The sequence below is a fragment of the Puntigrus tetrazona genome, unplaced genomic scaffold (assembly GCF_018831695.1).
Source record: "Puntigrus tetrazona isolate hp1 unplaced genomic scaffold, ASM1883169v1 S000000148, whole genome shotgun sequence".
Classification (NCBI taxonomy): domain Eukaryota; kingdom Metazoa; phylum Chordata; class Actinopteri; order Cypriniformes; family Cyprinidae; genus Puntigrus; species Puntigrus tetrazona.
The window spans coordinates 279,513-303,182 of NW_025047824.1; the positions used below are offsets into that span (position 1 = coordinate 279,513).

The window sequence follows — 23,670 nt, forward strand, 5'->3', positions numbered from 1 at the left end:
TCATCACAAAATCAAAATGAAATTATACTTTGCATAAAGAAAAAAACTGGAAAATTAGGGGAAAATAGGTGTGTTTTTTTTTTTTAAGATTCATGTTCATATAATGTATCTTACTCTTATAACACTGTTGATATAGTAGATTTCGAAAAATGAAATGGAAATGTGATAAAAGCTTGGACTAACACTTTAGACTTTATGTTTAAATTTTGAACATACTCTACAGCAAAACCAGAAGTAAATTATAAGATGAATGGAATACTTCCATACTAAAGATACTAAAAATGCTGTATATACACTATGCACATTATATAAAAACGCAGAGCGCACTGCACTGAATAATATATCCCACAATGCAATGCACTCAACCACCCATTTCATGTGTGATGAATGAATTGTGATCATCCGCAATTCTCTCAGGCCAGTAGAAGGAAAACATCTAAAACACAACTGTTTACATTATTGCACTTTATCCATTTGCGTCTAAAGTTTTTCCTCGCTTTAGCAGCTTTTTTATTTAGCAGTTATGTATTGTGATTGATCAGTTGAGGGAGTGCGGTGATAGCTGTTTCAATGTTTACTCTATTCACCTTGCATTTAAATTATAATGCCAATTTAATTTTTGTATATAATGTATTATTCCACATAAATATACTTGATACTTGTATACAAAATACTTGGCAACACACAGTAAACTGCATTCTACTACATTCTCAACAGCTGCCCGATATTACATTTAAATTTAGATTCACGTTTAAATGAAGTAAAATAAAGTAACACATTATCAAAAAGCCTTTTTTGTTGCTTTAGTGGATATTGGTCACTGCACCTGCCTGCCAGGGTAACCTGTCGCCCCAGATACGCCCGGCAATCCTGGCAAACCCTGACGAAAAAAGAAAGAAAAACTTGAATGAGAGATGAGAGCGGCTGCCAGCGGACGAATAGAGCCACTATTGTTCCCTGTGGCATCTCTCTCTCAAAGCATCCACGGGCCGGACCGGCTCTCCGCGGCCTGACCCTGGCTGAAGTCCAGACGGCGGCTCCTCTCCGCTGCGCGACTCCAGCGCGGATCATCTTTGCATCAGATGACTGCATATAAAGACTGCGCTTTGTGACCGAATGAAACTTTCCATGTATTGAGTTCCAAACCTTCCGGACTCGGTTATTGAGGAGGTACAAAGGTACAACTCATAGATCTGTTTAATGCCATGTCAAACATGAAGGCAAAGACCGATTGCACGGTCAAAATATGCGCCACAGGATGGCTGCTATCTGAAAGGGAGATTAAATGTAAAGCAAAAACCTAACTTCTGAATTTTCAGCTCCATCTATTGAAGAAAATCTGATGTTAACAATGAAAATACAATTGCATCAAAGATGAAAATGTTTTATTTTAAAAGGGGCATTCTGCATAGCAATGCACTAAAACGCTCTAAATAACTGGAATCTACATCGTTTATTTGACAAATCATGGCTTGTGTTACACTACTAATAATGCACAAGAATATTTGCATATGTCAGTATGTTTAGCAATAATAAAATTGATGCTTGACCTAGCAAACATGACTAGTTCAGTATGGCTTGGGGTCTGACAAACTCCAGCCCAAAGCAGCTTCACAGACATTAACTGACTGAAGCAGCAGTTGAAAATGTCAGTGTGAGGACCTCACAAACAGACCGACATTCACCTGAGACGCGTTTCATCCACTCACCTGTTCTCCGGGCAGACCTGCTGGTCCTGGATAGCCTTTGGGACCCTGTACAGAAATGAAAGCAGATTACAACAAGACTCTTTCACAGAACGCCGGTAAGAACACAAAGCAAAGAATTTTCTCATTTCCCTACAATTTTCAGAACAAGGAGAAACAGAGAGACTTGCACTTGACGTTCTATCTTTTCCACATTTCTGGGGATTTTGTTGCCTAAAGTCTCAGTGGCCTCAGATAAGACTAATAGCCCTTAAGAATTTCCCCAGAACTGTCAAAACCCTTTAAAGCCTTCCCCGTCTGACAGCTCCAGCTCGAGCCCATGAAAGAAAGACAAGTCACGACAGTCAGACGGGGAGGGGAGGTCAGAAAACCTCACCTCCAAACATTTCTTGTGCGCTGAAAGCGAACGGTGCCAAATTTACTGAAGCACAACAATGCGATCCTAAAATCAGTTGTGCAATGAATCGAATTGAATATTTTGATATTCAAAAGCCTAATTCGATAGAGGCACTGACATCTGTTTGCCAGCAGGTGGCGCTGTGTCTCGGACAGAGCGAAGAGGCTCAAGTATGGTGCAGTCCTCTGAATCGGAAAATTCCAGGCTTTCTGCAGAACAATGATGCATCAGAGGTCACTGTGATTTACACCTGACCTGGTCTGGACCTGCAGGACTATTTCTGCTCAAGCCCTTTAAACATTTTACTGCATGAGCTGAGTGCTCCAGATACTAATAACCTATAAAAAAGAGCATTTACACGGATCACTTAAATTTAGCACGCTTAAGATCAAAAACTCCCGGCATTCGGCAATGAGGTGAGGTATGTCAAAATGAAAGTCAAGACAATTATATTGATGCTTCTATACACTTTTCAATATCAACTCCTGTTCTGCATTGCTACCTCATTGAGTATCTTGTTTCACTCTGAAAAAGGTATTTATGGAAGTAAAATCGGGTGCCTTCACCTGTGTGCAAGAAATACTCAGTAGCTTTTAAGATTGATGTCCGCTCAACCAACAGCTCAGATGGGTTGATGAAGCAACTTTTTTTAATGAAACCTGGACGAACTCAATTTGATCAGCTAAGTCTTTTGAGGCTATTTGTCTTTGGAGGCAAATCAATGACTTCTGTCATGGCTTGATGTATTCTATCAACAATTCTAGTTTCACCTCCAGATCCCTGTGGTTCTCCCAATCTCAGATGAATCGGGCCAGGATCCACAAACCTAACCATACAGATCTGCTTTTTATCACTTCCCAGGTTATGACAGCCGACCTTTCAAAACCAACTAAAAGCCCCCGAAGTAATAGTAAAGAGCTCTTTCCAAAGAAAACTCCAATCGGAGAACATTAATTCGCACAATAACAGTCTCAACCGGGCTCTCGGGACTGCAAGTGAAAATCCAATTACAATCGGCCACTGTTCGCAAAAGACGAGCTGTGGTCAACAATTTCTAGTCAAGACTGCAAGGACTTTACAAGGCTTCTGGTTCTCTTTACCGTACAAACCAAAATAAGAGCATATCCCTCACGATATCTCCCAACAAACACAACTAAATATTGCGAAAACACATTCTTGTGAGCGAAAACTTGCACCAGTCGCGCTTTTGAAGATGCAACAAGGTACTGTTCAAGTCACCAGGAGAGTGTGACCCTGCAGAGTGCCTTTCCTCTGAAAGACGACCCTTGACCTTTGGGGGGTCTCAGGTTCTAACGGGGGCTCCTAGGTGATGGTGACTCACAGAGCAAAGCTACATCTTGAGAAGTGTGAACAGACCTCCGCCTGCCCCAAAAACACCACACAGTGTCTTTATTCTGGTCTGTAACTCAATCCAGTCGCTGCTTAGAGGGGCCTTGACATGGCAGCGGTAACCGATACTGTATGAACGCCGTGGAGAACGAAACACTACATCTCACCAATACAAACAGCCCATAATTCATCTGAAACAGGCTCTCTGGCAGTAAGGTGGAGAGAAGGCCTTACCTTTGGACCTGCTTCACCTTTAGGACCCTGTGGACCCAGCCGTCCTCTTTCACCCTGAAATAATAAAACAGAAAAAACTCAGTGCTGTCCTTCATCACCTGAGGGCCATACCTGGATGAAACGGAGGAAATTCAAGCACAAGCTGCTTACTCCTCGCCCTCACGTTGCGAAGAGTTTCTTACAGGGAAATCAAAGAAACACCTGTATTTTGTATAGTTTGGTGATGCTAAATATTTGAATCATTTTGGCCGATAACCGATACCGATAAGAACTGGTGTTTCTCTAAAACAGGAGGTAATACATACGTATTAGTCCTTTCCAGAACAGAAATTATAGACAAATGTAATTTTTTAAAACAAGCATGAACTTGTTTGTTCTAGTGGTCAAATGATTAATTACATCCCAAACAAACATAATATATGTGTGCATTTATTATGAATATACAATATAAATACACACACATGCTGTATGTGTACTATATATATATATATATATATATATATATATATATATATATATATATATATATATAAAAATACAGTATAGACAGTACACACACATATTTTATGTCAACAAAATTTTTATTTTGGATGTAATTAATCAGTACATTTTTTCTTTCAGTTGCAGTTGACACCTTAACATTTTGTTTGTATATTTAATATTAATAGATGTTCTAAAGTAAAAGAGATGTAATAATAATAATAATAATAATATTAATAATAATAATAAATATATAGAGCTCCTTGCATTTGATTTTCTATAATACATTAGAGAAATATATATTAAATATTAATGTAAACTTAGTTTACAAGAGTCATGTTTGAGTTTTTTACTCATGTAAGCTATAACTTCTTTCAAACACAAACGTCTTGCTTTCTTATTTAGAAACACAAGTATTTCAATGGCATTTGTGCATTTTGCTTTTCATTTTATCACAAGTATGCCTACAGCGCCCCCTGAATAAATAAAGCACCTGTCGACACAAGTTTTGTTTGACATTTGAATAAAGCGTTGTCATTTTAGGAGCCCGGTTTTCCCAAACGTCTTCAGTGTTGAGCAGCTCTGTACAAGTTTGGCTTTAGCTCTGTATTCTGCGCAACGAGAAAGTCTCACAGATCTGGAACGACGCGACGGCGCGTAAACTATGTCCATTTACGTGTGAACGATCCCTTTAAAGGCCAGAAAACCAATGAGTGATTGCTGTAGTTTAAAGTAGCAGGGCTGTAAATGCTAAGAAATCTCAAAGCACCCTGAGAGAAAAGATGCTATGGCTATTTACCTTATCACCCGCCGGCGCTTGACCCGGGGACAGTCCAGGATCACCTTTTGCTCCCTGGGACATAAATAAGATGCGCTATGTTAATTCAGCGCGATGTTCTTCATGCCATAAAAAGAGCTGTCAACAGAAACTCAGAAGTATGTCTAAAATTCAAGAAGATACATGCAAACCGTCTTCTCTTGTGCTGACAGATTAAGGCAAGTGATAACAGTGGATCTGGAGAGCTTTAAGAGGCAAAAGCTGCTTTCTGCATCTATTCAAACACACTAAAGCTCAGAATAACAACCTGCTATCTATCGGACTGTTGTTTTCTGAACACGTTTCGCGACTCTGGATCACAAAATCAGTCAATAAGGGTCCATTTTTATACATCACATGAATAAATAATCTTTCAACTGATGTCTGGTTTGTTAGGATATTCAGCCAAGATGCAACTATTTGAAAATCTGGAATCTGAGGGTGCAAAAAAAGTCTATATACTGAGAAAACGCCTTTTAAAGTTGTCCAGATTATGTTATTAGCAATGCATATTACTAATCAAATATGTTACTGATTAGGGATGCACTGAAATGAAAAATCGAAAAATGTTGAAACCGAAAATTCTGGATGTAGTTGGCCCGAAAATGCTTTGTGATGATTATTTGTTATTTTATTAAATAATATTAAGTAATTTTGTTACTTGTGAGACTTTAATTTTAACGCAATTTTAATGAAATTTTAAAAAAAAAATTAAAACAAATTTTAAAAAGCATAATTAATTTATTAATACTGGTTTATGTTAATTGCAAAATTTACTAATGCATTATTAAAATCAACAGTTGTGATTGTTAGCACTCTGAATGAACACAAACTAGCAACTTTATTACCATTAACTAACATTAATACTGTAATAAATGTATTATTCCTTCATGTTAGTTAACACATCAACTAACACGAACCTTATCCTAAAGTGCTACCTATATATCAAATAGCATTACATTAATTTTTATTAATTTCCATGCAACAGAATCCGACCACTTTTTACAAACTATTTTCTTCCCTAGTTTCCCATATTTGTGTTAGGAAGTTCACCTCCACGGAACATGATCTTTACTTAATACCCCAATGATTTCTCACGTAAAGGAAAATCGATCATTTTGACCCACACGATGTATTTTAGGTTATTCCTACGAATACGCCCAGCGACTTAAGGTCATCGACGCGCCATCGATCATTTCATTCATCCACGTCGGCCATTAATCATCGGTCAACGTGCAACATAAACCCATTTGTGACTCTACCAACTGTACAACAGCATGCTTTTGCATTCCAAAAGCATGGACGGCATGGACCAAATTTAGCACGTCAATCAAACTCCTCCAGATCCATTCGGGCCCGCATGAGAGCTCTAATCCCCGAAACGAGCAGCTTGATGGAAACACAATTGCCGCCAATCAACCCTAGACAGTCCGGATCCGACGCCCGCGAAGCAAACCACGAGCTGCGTTCACGTCCCGGCCGAACCTCCCAAACCCGTGAAGCCCATCTCCTCCCTGACGTCTCGAGCAGGGATATAAAGCTTTGTCTTGTTTCTCCAGATCCCAGCGGACACATGACTCATCTGTGGGCCGCTCGGCTCGGATCGGTGATGATATCTGCAGCGCTCGACCCCGCTGCCCACTCGGGTCAGCTCTGAACGTGATGGAAAAACCAGACTGCACTTGTGAATATGAAGGTCAAGTGTTTAGATTAATGGGGAAAGGAAAAAACATGAATGAGATCTCTTTTGTTTCTCCAACATAGAGAGCCTCCAGCTCCTCAGATGTTTCTGTCTGGTAATTAAACATAAAACAGTGGTTTTGTTTCTAAGGCCCCTGCAGATGTCCATGACATGACTTTTACAGGTCTTAAACTTTCACCATGCATAATGCGAATAGTTTTTTAATGCAATTCTATTCATTTATGTTATAAGTGTGTTAAAATGTGACTTTCCCAGGTCTTGAAATCTCGCTAAAGTCTTTGTATATTAAAAATGTTAATGTTAATGTTAATTTCTGTGATCAGATTACACAATTTTATTAAATTATTCAACTTTTATAGGTCTACAAATGACACTTCCTTTTTTAAAAATTATTTGATTCATTAAGGGAGTAAACAGCAATCAGAAATACCCTAATTCGATTAGTTTTAGGCTATTTTAATGCTTGTTTTGTCTGTAATGTTAAATCAGCTTGTTTAAGAACCACTGCCTGAGGGCTTCAGAATCGACAAAACCTCGGCAAAAAAGTCTGCAATTACGATATTGCTCTTCAAATTCACCTGGAATCAAATGCGCTGCATTATTTCTCCACATGACATGTGTCTTGAGCGGGCTGTGTTCAGTGTGTTTAGTGAAAGCCACAGACGTCTGCCGCGGTGAATAAACCACATCCACACAAGTCTGCGCTCGACGCTTACGACCGCACAGGCTTTACGAGCCACATCACTTCCCTCGCAATAAAACACACGTCCAGTAAAGAGCTACACACGTTCAAAACTGAGAGACAGAGACGTAAAAATAGCTTAATAGCAATAAAATGAAAAATACAAAACAAGAGCCAAAAACAAAACAAAGTTGCTAAAAAAAACCAAAAGCTGATTAAAACATTAACAGAAATTAAAGCTTAAACATATATATGAAAACTATTTAAAAATATTTTTAAAAGCTTATGAAAATGACAAAAGCACATAAAAAAAAATTCAAAAATTTAAACGTTGAATCGAAATATAATTATTAATAAAACAGAAATAAAAGATTCAATTTTAGTAAACACTACAAAAAAGATAAAAGAAAATAAAATGACCGAAAGTTCAACCAATATTAAAACAAAAAATTACTATATAAAGAATGCTGATTCAAATTTTACATTAAAGCTTAAATACATGAAAAAGATTTAATATTAATGAAAGGGGGAAAAAATTATAAAGTGTCAAAAGTGCACAGTGCAGTTACAACAGCAAAAAAATGAACTACAATTAAAAATAAGTTATGAATTTTTTTTTTTAAAATGTTTTAAATGTTTTGCATAAACATGACACTCTTATAAAAATTGAAAAAATTTAATTAGAATAAAAAATGACTATATGAAAAAAAATCTAAATATTAAACTAAAAACTAAAGCTGAATTAAATATATGAAAACTATCCAGAAATGCTGAAGACTCTCCCTGACGCACACGTTTCTATGACTGATGTGTTTGTTGGACCTTTTTATCCTCTGCACAGGTCCATCACCTTCAAGTACACACCTGCGTCCTGTCATCCCTCTCACACACACACACACACACACACACACACACACAGCAGGTTAAGTCAAAGGCTCAGTCCAGCTGAGTTGACCATCTTTATCCAGAGCACAAGGGTTAAAGGTCACCGATGAACCCTTGAGGAGTTTCAACCTGCAACCTTTCAGTCACCAGATTTAAACCAGCCTTATTCTCACTAACTAGTGCTGTATTCAGTTTTTTTTTGCATCTGATATCAATGAAGCAGGAAGAGTTTACGAACACAGAACTGTTCACTATGAAGACGACCTTTGACCTCTATGAAATCAGCACAACATGACACAAGTTCCTCTGACATCGCAAACACATTACTCTACCGCCAACAAGCCATGCATTTGACAAGAAACATCAACACTGAAATAAGAATGTAAAAAGAAAACAGAGAAATGCAGGATTCAAACCGCTTATAAAAATACGGAAAAATGACAAAATAAAAATAAAAAGCTTATTCAAAATATGAATGAAAAAAATTTATAAAAATTTTACATTTAAAATATTTTTAACAGCAAAAACTACTAACTACTAAAATGACAAAAAAAAAGAAAACAGAACAATAAAAGCTGACTGAAAACACTGCAAAAGTGTATATAAAGGAGCTGCTCTGGGGGGGTGTGCATCTGCTTTACATTTGACCATGTTCTGACTCACACACACACACACACACACACACACACACACACACACACAGGTAACAGTTTCTTAATGTCGTGGCACAGGTATACTTTCCTCTCGTCTCTACAAGATCAAACTGTCAGTGTCTCCCCGACGGCTCTTTCCAGTGTTTTCTGAAGTTTCTTCGTCACACACACACACACACACACACACACACACACACACACACACACACACCATGACAAAGGAAGCAAGAGCTATTGCGCTTGAGAGCAGCGAGTTAGAACAGGAGGAGCGTCTGGAGCTCATTTGACGGCTCAGACTTGTTTTAGACGGCTGGATGTTATCGTCGAGGACAGAGAGCCCGGACAGGAACTTACCTTTGAACCAGGTAAACCAGGCGGTCCGGGACTCCCGTGAGGACCAGGAGGACCCTGAGAGGAACACACACACCAATCATCTCAAAAACAGATTTGTGGAGGAAAACTGGGTGATATACATCCCATGTTTATCAATATTAAATGATAATGAGGACATTGTGATATTTCTGGTATTTCACCCAGTTTTCCAAATCAAATAAACTGAGTGATATCACATCCTTTCTTCTCAAATACAAATGACAAAAGCACACAATTAACAAAACTTAAGCTAAAATTTTTAATTAAAGTGAAAATTCATAAAATTTCATGCATTCAACTAACAATCCATCCATCCATCCATCTCTTCATCCAACGGTTGATTAATTCATCCATCCATCTATTTATCTAACAATCCGTCCATCAATCCATCATTCTTCCATTCATCTAACAATCCATCCATCCATTCTTCTAACAATCTATTCATTTATCTAACAGTGCATTCATCCATCCCTTCACCCAACTAACAATTGATACATTCATCAATCCATCAATCTGACAAATCGTCCTTCCATCTAACAGTCAATTCATCCATCTATTTATCTGACAGTCCATCCATCCAACCATCTATTTATCTGACAATCCATCCATCCATCCATCCATTGAGCCATTCTTCTAACAAACAATTCATCCATTTATCCAGCCATCTAACAATTCATCCATCCCTTCATCCATCTACCAATCGATTCATTAATGCATTCATTTATCTAACAGTCCATCCATCCATCCATCCATCTAAAAATCCATCCATCCATCCATGAAAGTAAGACAGACGGATGCTGTATGAATCCCAACACAGAGAAACAGGATCCACTCAAACATCATGGCTGACGCATGAGTCTTACCCGCGGTCCTCTCTTTCCAGGGGGTCCAGGGAGACCTGGGGGGCCGACGGGACCCTGCAGAGACACACAGATGAGCAGAACATTAGAACGTAAGGTCAGTTCCTGAGCAACTGCTTCTGGACAGCTCGAGAAGGACAGTGTAATAAGAATCGCGTGTCTGACTGATGTCTGGCATCTGAGAGAGAAGAGCACAGAGTAATGAACACCAACGAGCTGATTCCTGTAGCATTACTGACACACCAGCAGCTTCAGCAGCTAGAGATCTGAGAAAACATGCAGAGCCAGGCATGTCCACAATGAGAAGAGGCATCTGTTTACTTTCCATCGAGTTGCAAATAAAAATCGCCAAATGAATAAATAAAACAAACAAAAGTATTTAAGCCCAAAAAAGTTTTTCACAGTTTTCAAATAATAATTGTGAAGAAATTAAATATGATTTAAACTATGCTTATTATGTAGGTATATTTGTTTTCATTAAATAGAAATAAAATGATTTGCCAAATAAATAAACAATAACCATGAGTGCAAAATATCTGGCATAAACTCAGGCAGTTAGAACATATTTTTAATGTTTAATAAACCCCTATGCACAGCGGGATTTTGGACATGATATAGTTACCTGACATGAAATAGAAACCAACAAACCAAGAGTCCTGTCAGGCAGAGCTAACAGAATGAAAACATCCTTCCAAATGTGGCTCTCGTAAGCACAACTATTTAGGAGCAATCGCAGGTTCATAAAAACCCTGCATTAAAAGCTTCCATTAACCTGCGCGGATGCTCATTAGCCTTTGAGAAATGACACGCAGCTGTAGCATCGCTAACTAAACAGCCCTGATTCGTTTATAACACTCGTTTTAAAAGCCGCATAAAAGGGCATTAAAAACTCTAAAACCTTCACGAGAACACTGCTTCGCTAGCAAGCAAACCATCACTTACCAGCATGAGCAAACATGCCAATTCACAGGGCCTTCTGATGGAACAAAAGCGTCTATGTTCAACCTCAACTAACACCCGTTTTTTCCAGACAAAACCAACAAAACAGTTTATTCGCTCTGTGTGTCCCCAGGTGGAACTGCTACAATCGCGTGTTTGATGTTCAACAACACTTGGAGACAATAAAAGTTTAAAGTTTAGTGCTCGCAACAACATACAGCTGACAACTATCTAGACCAGATCAGCTCTTTTGCCAAGATGGCCAGTGATTGATTTGTAGCCAAGGTAAGGAGATGGTTAAATGTGACAGCTGCTATAAACATTCAGCGCAATGAGTGTCGACCAAAAATGTTGGTCTTTCAATAAATCAGCAATGATATTGATGTACATTTACTTATTACAAGGGGGCACACATTTTGCATTTTATGCGTTACTTTAAAGCTGCTTAACAGAAAATAGTGACTTTGTAGAATTTGGCAATAAAGATTAAGAAAGTAAGAAAATTAAAATTAAATAATTAAAATAACATGTAACAGTCAATCAATCAATACATTTTTTGAACTTAAAAAAATACATCTTAAAATGTCTTTGACTAAAATAATGGTATAAAACAATGATCCTCAAAATTTCCTGCAGAGTTTAGCTCTAACCCTAATCAAACACACCTGAGTGTCTTCAGGATCATTAATAAATAACAGGTAGGTGAGTTTTATCTCCAAGTTGAGATTTGAGGAACCCTGGTATAAACAGTTTAAATATTATTAAGACATGTTTCCCACACTGTTGTTCAATAAATAAGTACAAGAATGAAAGATCAGTTTAATTTACAAAATACATATATCTACACACAATATATATATATTGAGCTCACAAAATTCCCAGACATGGCTCTGTGTTAAGGCAACCATTATTCAAGACCCACATAAACAAAGCCTCACGGGTTTAGAAAGCACTAGTCATCCTCCTAATGTGTCTCTTATGTTTTGGCTGCTTATTGACAGAAGAGTGTGTAGGAACATCTGGAACGGAGGTTAGTCGTGCTCAGCCTATCAGAGAAGATGAAATGTTTCGAGGCCATGCAGCTGCTCTCAGGGCCAACAGATCTGTGGAAACTCTGAGACAGCAAACCGCCTGAACACCGCAGGTGAATCTACATGTTCAGTAATCAAACCCCTGTTGAAAGAGATACACTGGTCTACCGTTTGCTCTCACATACAGTTACGAGTCTAAAACCAGTAAGACAGACCAGGGAAATCTCCCTAAACTGGTGTAAGGTGGACGGCAAAAGTGATCTGGATAAATGACAAAATGATTTACTCAAATGTCATCAGATCTTTTAAGAAACTGATTTCTGGGCTCTGGAAACAAAAATCATAAAGCTATCCATCTCATTCTTTGATTTGTGCCTTCAAGGCATAATTAGAGTTACAACAGGAGAGGAAAGAGCAATGAAACGCTGACTTTGGATAGGCCCAGCTGGTGAATTTACCTCCCCCAGTTCTTCCAAGACAGGAATGCACCATATCTCTCGGCCAAGTGAGAGCACTTAGGGTAACGTCCAACAAAAATATCCACAAAGTCATGTCTCATATCCACATATCCTCACACAAACCACTTATGCAAACACCTTAGTGTTCCACACATAAATGTGCAGGCAACTGTTTAAACATGAATAAAATAACGTTACTAGAAGAGCTTCGGGGCGTCATCATAATCTTTTCCAAAAAGATCATCCGTTTTCTTGCATTCATTTGTTGGCGTGATTGAATATATTCTGGGATTCTAGAGCTAAGGTTCACAATGGCCTACTGACCTACACTTGATATACAACTGTGCTCCACCCTGCAGTTCTGCTGTTGAGAGTATTTCATGTACTTTGCTATATTTAGCATTTGTTCTGAGTAAATCAAGCCATATTCCCGATGCTATAACAGTGAAAAAAGCAAGGAGAAAAAAGCTGTGCTAGTGCTAATTCATGACAGGTCTATTTAGCACCATTCCCTCTGGCAGCACACAAATTATAAAATTTATACATCAAACTTCAATGAAACATAAAATCAGATCATTTTGTAATGGTATACCATAGGTCTATGGTAGTGCCAATCATTTTTGAGAGATTTGCTACTGTGCCATTCACTCTGGCAAAATTTTTCAGTATCCAACACAGGAATATTTATGCTAAGCCCCAAATAGCTGCATGTATTTGATAGGTGGTGAAAAATAGAGCAATGTAAATCTAAGATGTTTATCTATGCATTTCGACAATTGTGTGCTGCTACAAAAAATGACGGACGATGTAGGCTCACCTAATAGGCCTGGAATCTCATAAATCGGGTAAATATGTAGCATTTTCAACAAGATGGTACTGTTTAGTTTGTCTTTTGATAAACAGTGCTTAACCTTTCAACAAAAGACGAACTAAACAGTACCATCAACATTCACCATTACAGCTTATCTTGTTGACTAGCAGTGATACGCCTCCAGCTCGGAAAGAAACCCCAGAGTTTCCACACACCTAATTACAACATTGCGGTGGCATTCGTGTGCGTTCATCTCCTAAACATGACCATCTTGACATGACTTTGAAATGCAGAATTAGACTACACTGAGTGTTTTGACATCATCTGTTTATTTTGTTGCCATGTGAGGCAAACTCCATTACAAATGGAGGTGTAAATTAGCACATCAGTCAAATTACAGTACGAGCGGTTTCAAGTTATGGCGGTGACTTGAAACATGCTATTATAACCACCTGTAAGTCCAGGAGGATGAAAACAAAGTATAACCTTGATTCTAAATCACTACCTGTCACTGACAAATTATTTACTTCTTCTTTGGCCCAGTAGACGCCTGATCAAATATGATTCGCAGAAACGCAGCCAAGTGCACGCTCTCTCTCAAAGAGCTTTTCTTTCTGCCTAAGAAAAAGCCATAAATTTGCCTGAATGCTTATGCATTGTAATTTGGATAAATTCTCAAGTAGAGCTTTGCTCTGGCTTGCATCGACTTGATTCTGAAGATTATGTCATTCAAAAACATGAGAAAGATAATCAGAGAATACTTACTGGAGGACCCGGTTCTCCTTTAGGACCAACATATCCATCATAGTCAAAGAAATATTCGTCTTCTTCAAAACCATAATCGTATCCGTAACCCTCAGAGTAATCTGCACCATGCCCCTCCTGAACCTGCTCCTCAGATTGGTCCACCAGGTTATAGCTGCTCTCTTCACGGTACAGGATGGTGCTGTTCACTTTAGGATTGGCCTGGAGAAGCTCTTTGTTGGATTGGTGGGATCTACCTTCATTTCTCAAGGCCTCTTTCAATCGGCTCTGCTTGATGATGGTAATCAAGTCCGGGGTGGCCCGAGTTGCTCTGGGCTTCTTGAGAAGCAGCTGGTTCTCAGTGTCATTTTCACCGTTAAGGGTCTTCTGTGTTGCAGGGTTGCTCGTAGGAGTCTCTGGAGTAAGGTACAGGGATTGCGCCTTGCTGAAGGTTCTTGGAGATGGGTTCATATGCCTAGGTGTGCTGGAGCGAAACATAGGAGAGCTTGTGGTTGAAAACCGGTCAAAAAGTGCTGTGGGAATAGAGTTGGTGGAGTGATCAGCAAGAGTTGGGATGAATGTGTGTGATTCCGAAGAGCTGCGGTGGAACTTTGGGGAAGGCGAAACCGATGGGAATGGGGACTCCGAGCTCCCTGACAGAGATCGGAAGGTGTCAGACAGTCTGCACTGTTTTTTAACATAGTCGCAGTAGTGTGCCGCAGCTTGGGCAGAGGGGTAAATATCCAGCTGGCATAATGCTCCTTCAAACTGCATCGCCCTGGAGTCCATCCTTCCCACAGAGAGGCGGCCTTCAGAGCTCAACGTCTGTGGACGAGTTAGCGTTTCCTCGCCATACTGTACAGCCCCACAGCGTGCATGGAAAGATACAAAGCGTGGCCGGACCCCCACAGAGAAGGAGTGCCACTGTCCATCTTGCACATCGTACTTGAAGTAGATCGACGATTTCTCGCCTGTGTAAACCACTACCCTTCCGGGCAGGAGCTGCAGGCCAAACTGCAGTCTGTCCCTGCCGTCACGCACACTAAAAATAAAGGCATTGTTCGCTCGCCAGGAGCTTAAACTCACTATGATAGAAAACTCCTCCTCCACGCCTGCGGGGAGCAGGTCCACTGATGGGGCCTCAATGAGGGTATCCTGTCTGAGGATAACCCCAACTCCAGGGGGCAGGATGGACAGAGATGAAGCAAGGGAGGTGAGGTAAGGTGTCCCAGAAGAGTGAATGTCTCTGCGACCGGAAAGGCCCAGCTGATGAATAAGGTCTACACCTTGAGAGAAAGAAAAAGACAATTGTAAGCAAGGAAGCTAAGCGGGGTTTGGCTAGGTAAAACCACAAAAAAATACATTCAAAGCTAGTTTGTTGTGTGGTTAGCACTGCTAGGGTGTTTTTTAACATGATGCTATAGTGTCCCAAGTTTGTTCAAACCTCTAAACTAAAGGGTGAGCAATAGAGATGAGCGACTAGTCCACAGCTTTAATTTACATCTGTTAAATAATTTAATTTGGCTGACAGTCACCATAAAACAATTTCTGACATAGAGGGCCTCTCTAATACAAACCACACAAATGGTATGAATATGTGCTTTGACATCCATGACATCACAAATTACCCATGAGCCCTTGCATAGCATCTGTGGTCCAGATGAAGGGAGACAATGAGAAGAAAGTAGGGGTCTCAAACCACACATCTCTTTTCTCTCTTTCTGTGTGGATCATTCTCTGTTTTACTGTCAAATGCTATTAGTCTGTGTGCATCTGAGAGATGAGAAAAGACATTTTGAGGAACTAATTCCTCATCATATCCATTTAGATTAGACTACAAGCTCTTCAGTTCCACTCCTGGGGGGGCTGATGTCCTGCAGATTTTAGATCCAACCTAAATTAAACACACCTGTGTGTAATTTGGAAGTAATTTTGAACACTGTGAAAAACTTGTTCCAAGGTGTTTGATAAGGTTGGATCTGAAGTATGTAGGACACCATGAAGAGTCCTGGTTGAATCTGTATTTTTAAAAATTACACATAATTTACTTACGTTTACTTCTTGAACGGTGCTAATATCTATAAGCACCTTATATAAGGTATCTGTTAGCATCAAATGTATCTTATACTAGATATTTTAACTTGAGTAAACAAAAGTCACAGACATTTAGTTGGACACTCTAGTGGAGCTTCAGTGATTAAATATAACTTAGTGATATTTTTAGTAACTAATTGGCTTTACCTAAATGCATGTTCCTAAGCCAGATTTACCCACTTAGACCCATCAACTGATAAGGCATGGTCTGGTTCTCTGGAATTTGCACTTAATGGGCAAGTTTGCACCACTAGAGCAACAAAACATATATATTTGCATTAGACATTAAGTAATTTTGCAACTACATGTTCTCATTAATTTGCCACTACATATCTTCTAACTCTCAGAGCAGACTGTTAGGATAGATTTAGTGTTAGTAGAATAAGGTGACAAGTTTCTGATAGTCAGTATGTAATATGTTGTGGACCCATCAAAATAAAGTGTTAAAACATATTAAGCAGAAAGTAACTTACTGTTAGCATGGAAGTCTAAAGTAGACTATCAAAATAAAGTGTTACCAAATATTGCTATGTAATCCATACAATTGATGAGTCCATATTGGTTTATTATGGGATGCTCATGCAAATGCAACAATATGTAATAGTGCCAGAGTTTTAGGCTTACATTTTCCAGGGAAATCAACCTACAAATGGCTTACCTGTTGTTTCTGCATGTTAAAGTGGGATAGAAGCATTTTAACATTAAAGAAATTATACACTTTATTAAACGCATTGCACACATGACTGGGTAAGCAGTAGTATTAGTTAAATGCTTGTTTTTACCCAGACTTTCCCACTGTAACCATTAACTGATAAGGTAAGCAATTGTTTCTGAGTGGAGGTCAAATTGTCCAAACTAATGTCGGATTCAAAAAGTGACATTTGCAATTTCTCAACCACTAGAGTCACCAAACAGAATTGCAAATGGGTATCAAGTCCCGCACCAAACACACATCATCATTCATATTGTTGTGTTTGGGCTGTTTGAGATGTTTATGCAAACTGAACATTGTTCGATACTGACATCCTTTTCAGTAGAATTAACTTACAAATGGTTTACCTGCTGTCTCTGTATATTAAACAAGAATAGAAGCATTTTAACATCGAAGAAATTACACACTCCAACTTTAAATACATCATAAAGTTATACAGGCCTGAGGGCAACAGAGCGGATCCGTAAGAAACTACAGCAAGTCTGTTTTTGAGATCAAATGAGCAGGAAAGCTTGTCCTCCTGTCAGCAAACACAGACAAGCTTTTACACGGTTTGAGAATGTCCATAGAGAGATCTCTGAGGAGCTGTGCTGGAAACCAGCACTTTCATTACTAATCCAGACATTCTGCTTTTCGTTTAAACAGATTTCTTCATCCTCCGCTTAAACAGATGACAAGCAAAAGGCAACAACAGCAGAGGCACAAAGTTACCGTTGTTCCCTCTGGTTCTTTCTGTTCTTTGAGTTACAAGTTCAGCATACTGTGCCTTGAAACTCTTTGCTGTTTGATTCTCCTTGGTTTTAAAAACAGACGGGATCTTAAACAACCATGAAAAAAAGAGAATTAGACTTCAAAGCTCAGTCAGCCATGTTTTTGACTGGTAGCACATGGGCAACCTTGTGAACTTTCACCTCTTTGGCAGTTCAAATTGAACACGGAATAGCCAATAACTTATTTTTTGAGCGTCACTATCTTCAGAAACCAGCCTGGTGGAAATTGGTTGCACTTCAGCCGTCTGGAGTACCAAACTATTTATGTTACGACTAGACTTGTGTGTAATCTGTCTCCCAGTTTTAGTCAGAGTAGACAGTTGGTGGATGATTTATTTTATTTATTTTTTTGGTTTTTGCATTGAACCATTTAAAAACCACCTAACAATCATCCAGAACGCCCTAGAAAACCACACAGCATTGTGCTACTTAGCAATATACCAGTGCATATCGCAAACATTTTAGCAACACTTTTGCATTTTGATAAATCAAGAATGTCAACAAACAAACAGTTACTAGAATAGTCATTGACTTTCACAGTATTTTTCTCCATACGGCTTCCAGCTACTGCTTGGCGACCAGCATTTTTCAGAATATCCACTTTGGCAATTTTGAATAAAACATCACTAAAAACATTATTTGTAGTGCACATGCAATCCAATAATTGCAAAAAGCTTAGCGCTCTGCTTTTGATATGAAACAGTCTCAGCACTCTAATTCTGACAGTTTTAATGTTAGGCATGTTAGCTAGTTTTGTTACAGCCACCGTTTAAATGTTTATATTTCATATCTGTATTGATAAATTGCTTTCCATGCATTTTAAATGTTTTTATAAAACTCAGTTTTGGTTTTGGAGTGTTTGTTAAAGGCGATTGAGTAATACGTTATTTTCTGGTTTCCAACTATACTAAAAGTTTAATTTTAGTTTCTGTCTTCCTACATTTTATCAGTTCATGCATACCCTGGGAATCGAACCCATGACATCAACAGTGCTAGCTTTGAGCCCTTTCGTCGAACTACAGGAATGTACAGCAGTTAGTAAACGATCTTCTGTAAGCTGCAAACACGCAGTGTAATGATAGCCGAGCAGTTTTACTAATAATATTCTTTACGGCTTCAGGATGTTGTGCAATCATAATTCACACGTGCTTGTGAAATATCTTTACTGCAGGCTGTTCTGTATTGTTTGAAGGTGTTGTAGTTATTTTTAGCAGCATATCATCTTTCCTTACTAATGGCGGCTTGAACAGCAGACAGGCAGTGTTTGATATCTCAGCGAGCGTTTGATCTTTATATCATCTTTGTTATAGTGATGATTCCAGATAGAGATCAAATGCTGTATAAACTGTTATGGCTATGCTATCAGCAGTCTGTAGAAAGAGCTGCAGATTTCTGTAGAAGTGAATTTTATGGCCTTATGTCATGAGTCCCATGTTCAGGCTGGTCACCTCGTCCACTCCCAACCCTGAGGGTCACAACCTCCACCCCGGCATCTAGACCAGTGGAAGATGTCATTAATGCTGAATACTGGAGGTCTAATCTTCTTTTTGTGAAGAAAGGCATTTATGATGTTCCAAAAAAATTCTATTTGAAATAGAGGCCGTTCTTTTGAACTTTTATTCATTAAAACACGAGCCACGTGTGTTTTAACATCGATAACAATCAAATAAAACGAGCAGCCAATCAACAAAGTGATTTCTGAAGGGTCGTGTGAAAGAAGGCGGAGCTATTATTCTCTCTGTAGCGTTGCCGTGGGCGCCATGTTCCGGAGACGAAAAGTGAAACTACTTTGCTTGTGTTTCCAAAATAGTACACAATTAGAAATCGGTGTTAGGTTGTGTTTACAGTCAAACACAAATATTAGAGTGTGTTCATCACGTTTACGATTCCTGAATCTTACAAAGCAGACTATGCTGTGCACAGAGACTATAAAGTAAGTGAAGAACAGTCTGGTGCTTCTTTCTTAAGTAAGTACATTTTATTATTTCCTATTCAAATGCTAGTTTTGAGCATTATAGTGTAGTGCTTGATGCAGATATTATGATCATGAGGTGCTATGCAGTATACAGTAAGTCATTATAACAACTAATTATGTCTCCACTGGATGCAATTGCCCCGTTTGTAATGCGTTTTATTATTTTGGTAAAACCATTGCATTACACTAAATACATGTACACGACGTCACTTTAAAAATTTCCAATAACATCTCTATACACAAAATGCCAAGTATCTTTGGTTTGCAACAAATTACTAAATCAGAGTCTTCCAAACAAATCACTGAAAAAGATCGTTTGAAGTGATTAATGAACTTGTCAACCTGTCTAAACATCTGTTAAAGTTTAAATCAGTGATGCTGTTAAAACAACTCTGTCTGAACAAGAACGGATTGCGAAATTTGTATAATAGCACGCTCTTTATGCCTAAAGCATGTTTAATAAATTGAGATATACACAATTACTGTATACGTCAAGGTCATTCTCCTCTAAATATATTGTATTTGCTTTTTTCTGATTCGCTGTTGCCTATGTGTCCCCCTTAATCTCTCTTTTCCTGCGATCTTATTTTATCATCTCCATCTCACACAAATAGATGCAAATGCCAAAATACTCCCACCAGCTTAGATCTGGTTTCCCTCAGGAGAGAGCCAACCCGACTGACCCGAGTCCATCTAAACTAGCCTGAACCTGAAGCTTTCCTCACTTCCACACTGTATCTCTGAATCTGTACAGTCTTCAGCGAGATAAGAGCCCTGCAGGAATCTGGAAATGACCGATTAAGCGTAGAGAGAGAGAGAAAAGAGTCACTCAGAGCGCAAGAACAGACATGCCAACCGATTCAATGAAGAGCATGCGATCTCACACAAACTCCTTCTGTTTCAACATTTGCATTTCCTTCCTTTTGAACTTCCTTTCCCGCTTCCGAATATCTTTCCTTCTGATTAAACTCCCCTCATTGTACAGAACATTTCACGGAAGCTTGTTTCTAACACTAAATAAAAATTTCATGACTTGTTTTCTTAGAAAAACCCAAGAAAAATGCCAGAATTGTGTAATAAAAATTGAGAGTTAAATACGTGATGTAAAAATCAAAATGGTTAGATATAAACTTAGAATAGCGAGAAAAGCTCAAATTCTAAAATATGTCAGAATTATGAAAAAAGCCGGAATTCTAATTGAAAAAAAAAGGTAGAATTCTGACTAAAAGTGACATTTTAACTTATTATAAGTCTTTTATTTTAAGTCTTTAACAAAATTTTGGGAAAATACGCGATATTAATTTAGTGAGATATTAATTTTGAATTGTGACAAAAGGTCTGAACGGATCCATATAAAATGCATAAACACAGATTTTGAACGACAACAAAAAAAAGGAAAGCTTAATTTATATAACTTGCAGTTCCTATATATAAAATCTATTTTTGGGGCTGCAAACTCTGCGGTGGAAACAAGCTTCCATAAAAATCTCTTTAGCTTTTCTTCTTCTGGCTTTGGCTCAAGCATCTGAATGCATAAATGTAAAGTTTGTTCACAAAATGAACAAGCGCGGTCTAATCTGCTCTCAAACGCTCGGTGATTAACACCGATTGCAATGCATCATATATAAAAGCACAAATTATTATACACAAATGGCTCTTTAGTGCCTGTAAAATGTTTTATGAGTTTGCTCATTGCTCACTTCTCCTCTCTTGCCCCACCGCTCATTCCCTGTGTGTTTACATCCAGTCTACATACACATTTCACACAGTCTCAGTTTCGTATTAACGGTAAAATATGCGCGCTGGCAGATCGGCGTTTCCGTGGAAACCGAAATGCAATCGGAAGGAAAACAAACAGCACGCAGTCGAACCGAAGCTCCTTCAACGTTAAACATTACAAACTGAGCATTAAACTGGAACACATCCGAACGACGCGCGTCAGCTTTAAATTAAGGCAGAACTCTGGAGTCCGCGCAGGAGGTCAGAGGTCAGAGGTGAGTGTACCTGGAGCTGCTGATGGCTCTTCTGCTGACAGCAGCACCGCACATGTTGACAGGAGGAGGACGAGGAATCTCCTGCGGAAATCAACAACACACACTCAGTCAGAAAACACCAGCGTACTGAACACTGCATACTGCATATACTGTGAAAGGCTGCACGATCTGGGGGCTAAAATCCAATGGTGAAAAACAGGTTAATCACTGAATTGCAACGTTTCTGATGAAAACTTATTTTATATTAAAAATAATAATAATATATATAGATGAAGAAAAAGCATGTGATTCGTGGCGCATACAACAGTAAGGCTGCATAATTAATCAAAATAAAAATTAAATCATGAAATTATAAAAATAAAAATAAATAAATAAAATATATATATATATATATATATATATATATATATATATTTTTTTTTTTTTATTATTATTATTTTATTTTTTTATTATAATAATGATAGTTTTATGTTACATTACAACAGTCAAATTTTTTATTTCTTCCTTTTCAACAAACTTTTATTTTGACGGAACACCGCAGGGATAAAACTTCTTTCATTTCAGGATTTCATTTTTATTTTGATTAATTATGCAGCCTTACTGTAACTTTTTCCTTCCTCACTTGAATACATATGCAGCATACAGTATAAAACATTTGTAACTGATTCAGCTGTTACTTATTATTATTTTCTTTGCATATGTGACTCGGTTTTTAGCTGTTGCTATTTTTTTGGCAGATTTTCCACCAGAAACAGAAAAATTCTCCCATTTTCCAGTTATTTTCTAGGTTTAATAACACAATCACTATGTTTTGATGAATTTCTCATTTACAAAAGACAACTCCTACGTCATTCTGCTCCTCCACCAAATGCATCTTGTTTCGACAAGATATTTGCTTTTTGCAGCACATATAATGCTTCATTGGTTTTTAAAGGCTACAGTTTTGACTGGAACTCCTGCCTTCACACAAACCGCTGTCAGATGTTCGCATGCTTTTCTCTCTGCGACCTTCGCACTGGATGTACAGTAAAGTCATGCACGGTGCCTTCATTGTTTTCGGCGTGAACGGAAAGCATCGGACGTGTTTAAGACATTCCTGGTGTCTGTGAATCCCTCGGGCCTGAATTCCTGCTGGAAGCCTGTTCTCCGGTGACTCAGTACAGAGAAATCAAAGCCAATCAGAATACATGAAAATTTGAACCAATCAGATTCCACTGTGGGCGGAGCTACAAGCCAGAAACTGATTTTAGAGGACAGATTTTTTTGTAGGCTGTAGGCTACATCACACAGGCCTCGATCAGAGTCTGTACTCTGTAGATGTCTGATAATTAATGACAGTCAGATAGATACTGGACAGTATTACAGAGAGAAAGCTGACCAATCGTGTGACCTGTGGTACACTCACTGTAAACTAGCTATAAAGAAATGTATTTCGTAACACTGTAAACATCACCTGGCCTCATAATGTTGCTCATTTAAATAAACAGTTCGAAAATCATAATAAAAATGAACTTAGGCTGCACTGCATGTACAGCTGTTACTGTTTCCTATGTACGATTATTCGGTTTTAAAGAATAGAAAAAATCGGAAGAATCGGAAAACTACATAAAATGCATTCAATTCGAAGTACTAGTATTACTAAAACTAAGAGAAATTAAAAAAGAGGAATAAAAAGAAATTTGACTAAAAATGTTATATATGTAATATATGCAGAGCAAAACAAAGCTACACATTTGAAACCGCATTTTGCATTTTGCAGCTGTAGGTATAATATCTGCTTTGAATTAATTGATAATGTTCTGACCTCGCATTAAAATTTGTTTGCAATTAATTTTATGCAATTTTTGTATCTTATATCCTTATATCCTATATAAAGTAGATACTGTATCCGTACTAAAACACTTCTTGCGGTGATACTTCATAAATACGGCAACTAAAAATCCCAAAAAAATTTAATAAAGCCAATTAAAGTCAAAATATTAGTTTTGAAAGAACAATAAAATA

At 38.2% G+C, this 23,670-nt stretch overlaps 1 protein-coding gene across 1 annotated transcript in view; it reads right to left on the reverse strand.

Moving 5' to 3' along the window:
* Positions 1-23,670, reverse strand: part of LOC122332717 (collagen alpha-1(XXIV) chain) — a 78,107-nt gene that overhangs the window by 48,650 nt on the left and 5,787 nt on the right. Inside the window, exons 2-9 of the mRNA XM_043230089.1 lie at positions 21,677-21,747; positions 14,143-15,407; positions 10,142-10,195; positions 9,261-9,314; positions 4,967-5,020; positions 3,688-3,741; positions 1,710-1,754; positions 827-880 (exon numbers count right to left, since the gene is read on the reverse strand). Of these exons, the coding sequence (XP_043086024.1) occupies positions 827-880; positions 1,710-1,754; positions 3,688-3,741; positions 4,967-5,020; positions 9,261-9,314; positions 10,142-10,195; positions 14,143-15,407; positions 21,677-21,747 (1,651 nt within the window). The remainder of the gene's footprint in view (positions 1-826; positions 881-1,709; positions 1,755-3,687; positions 3,742-4,966; positions 5,021-9,260; positions 9,315-10,141; positions 10,196-14,142; positions 15,408-21,676; positions 21,748-23,670) is intronic.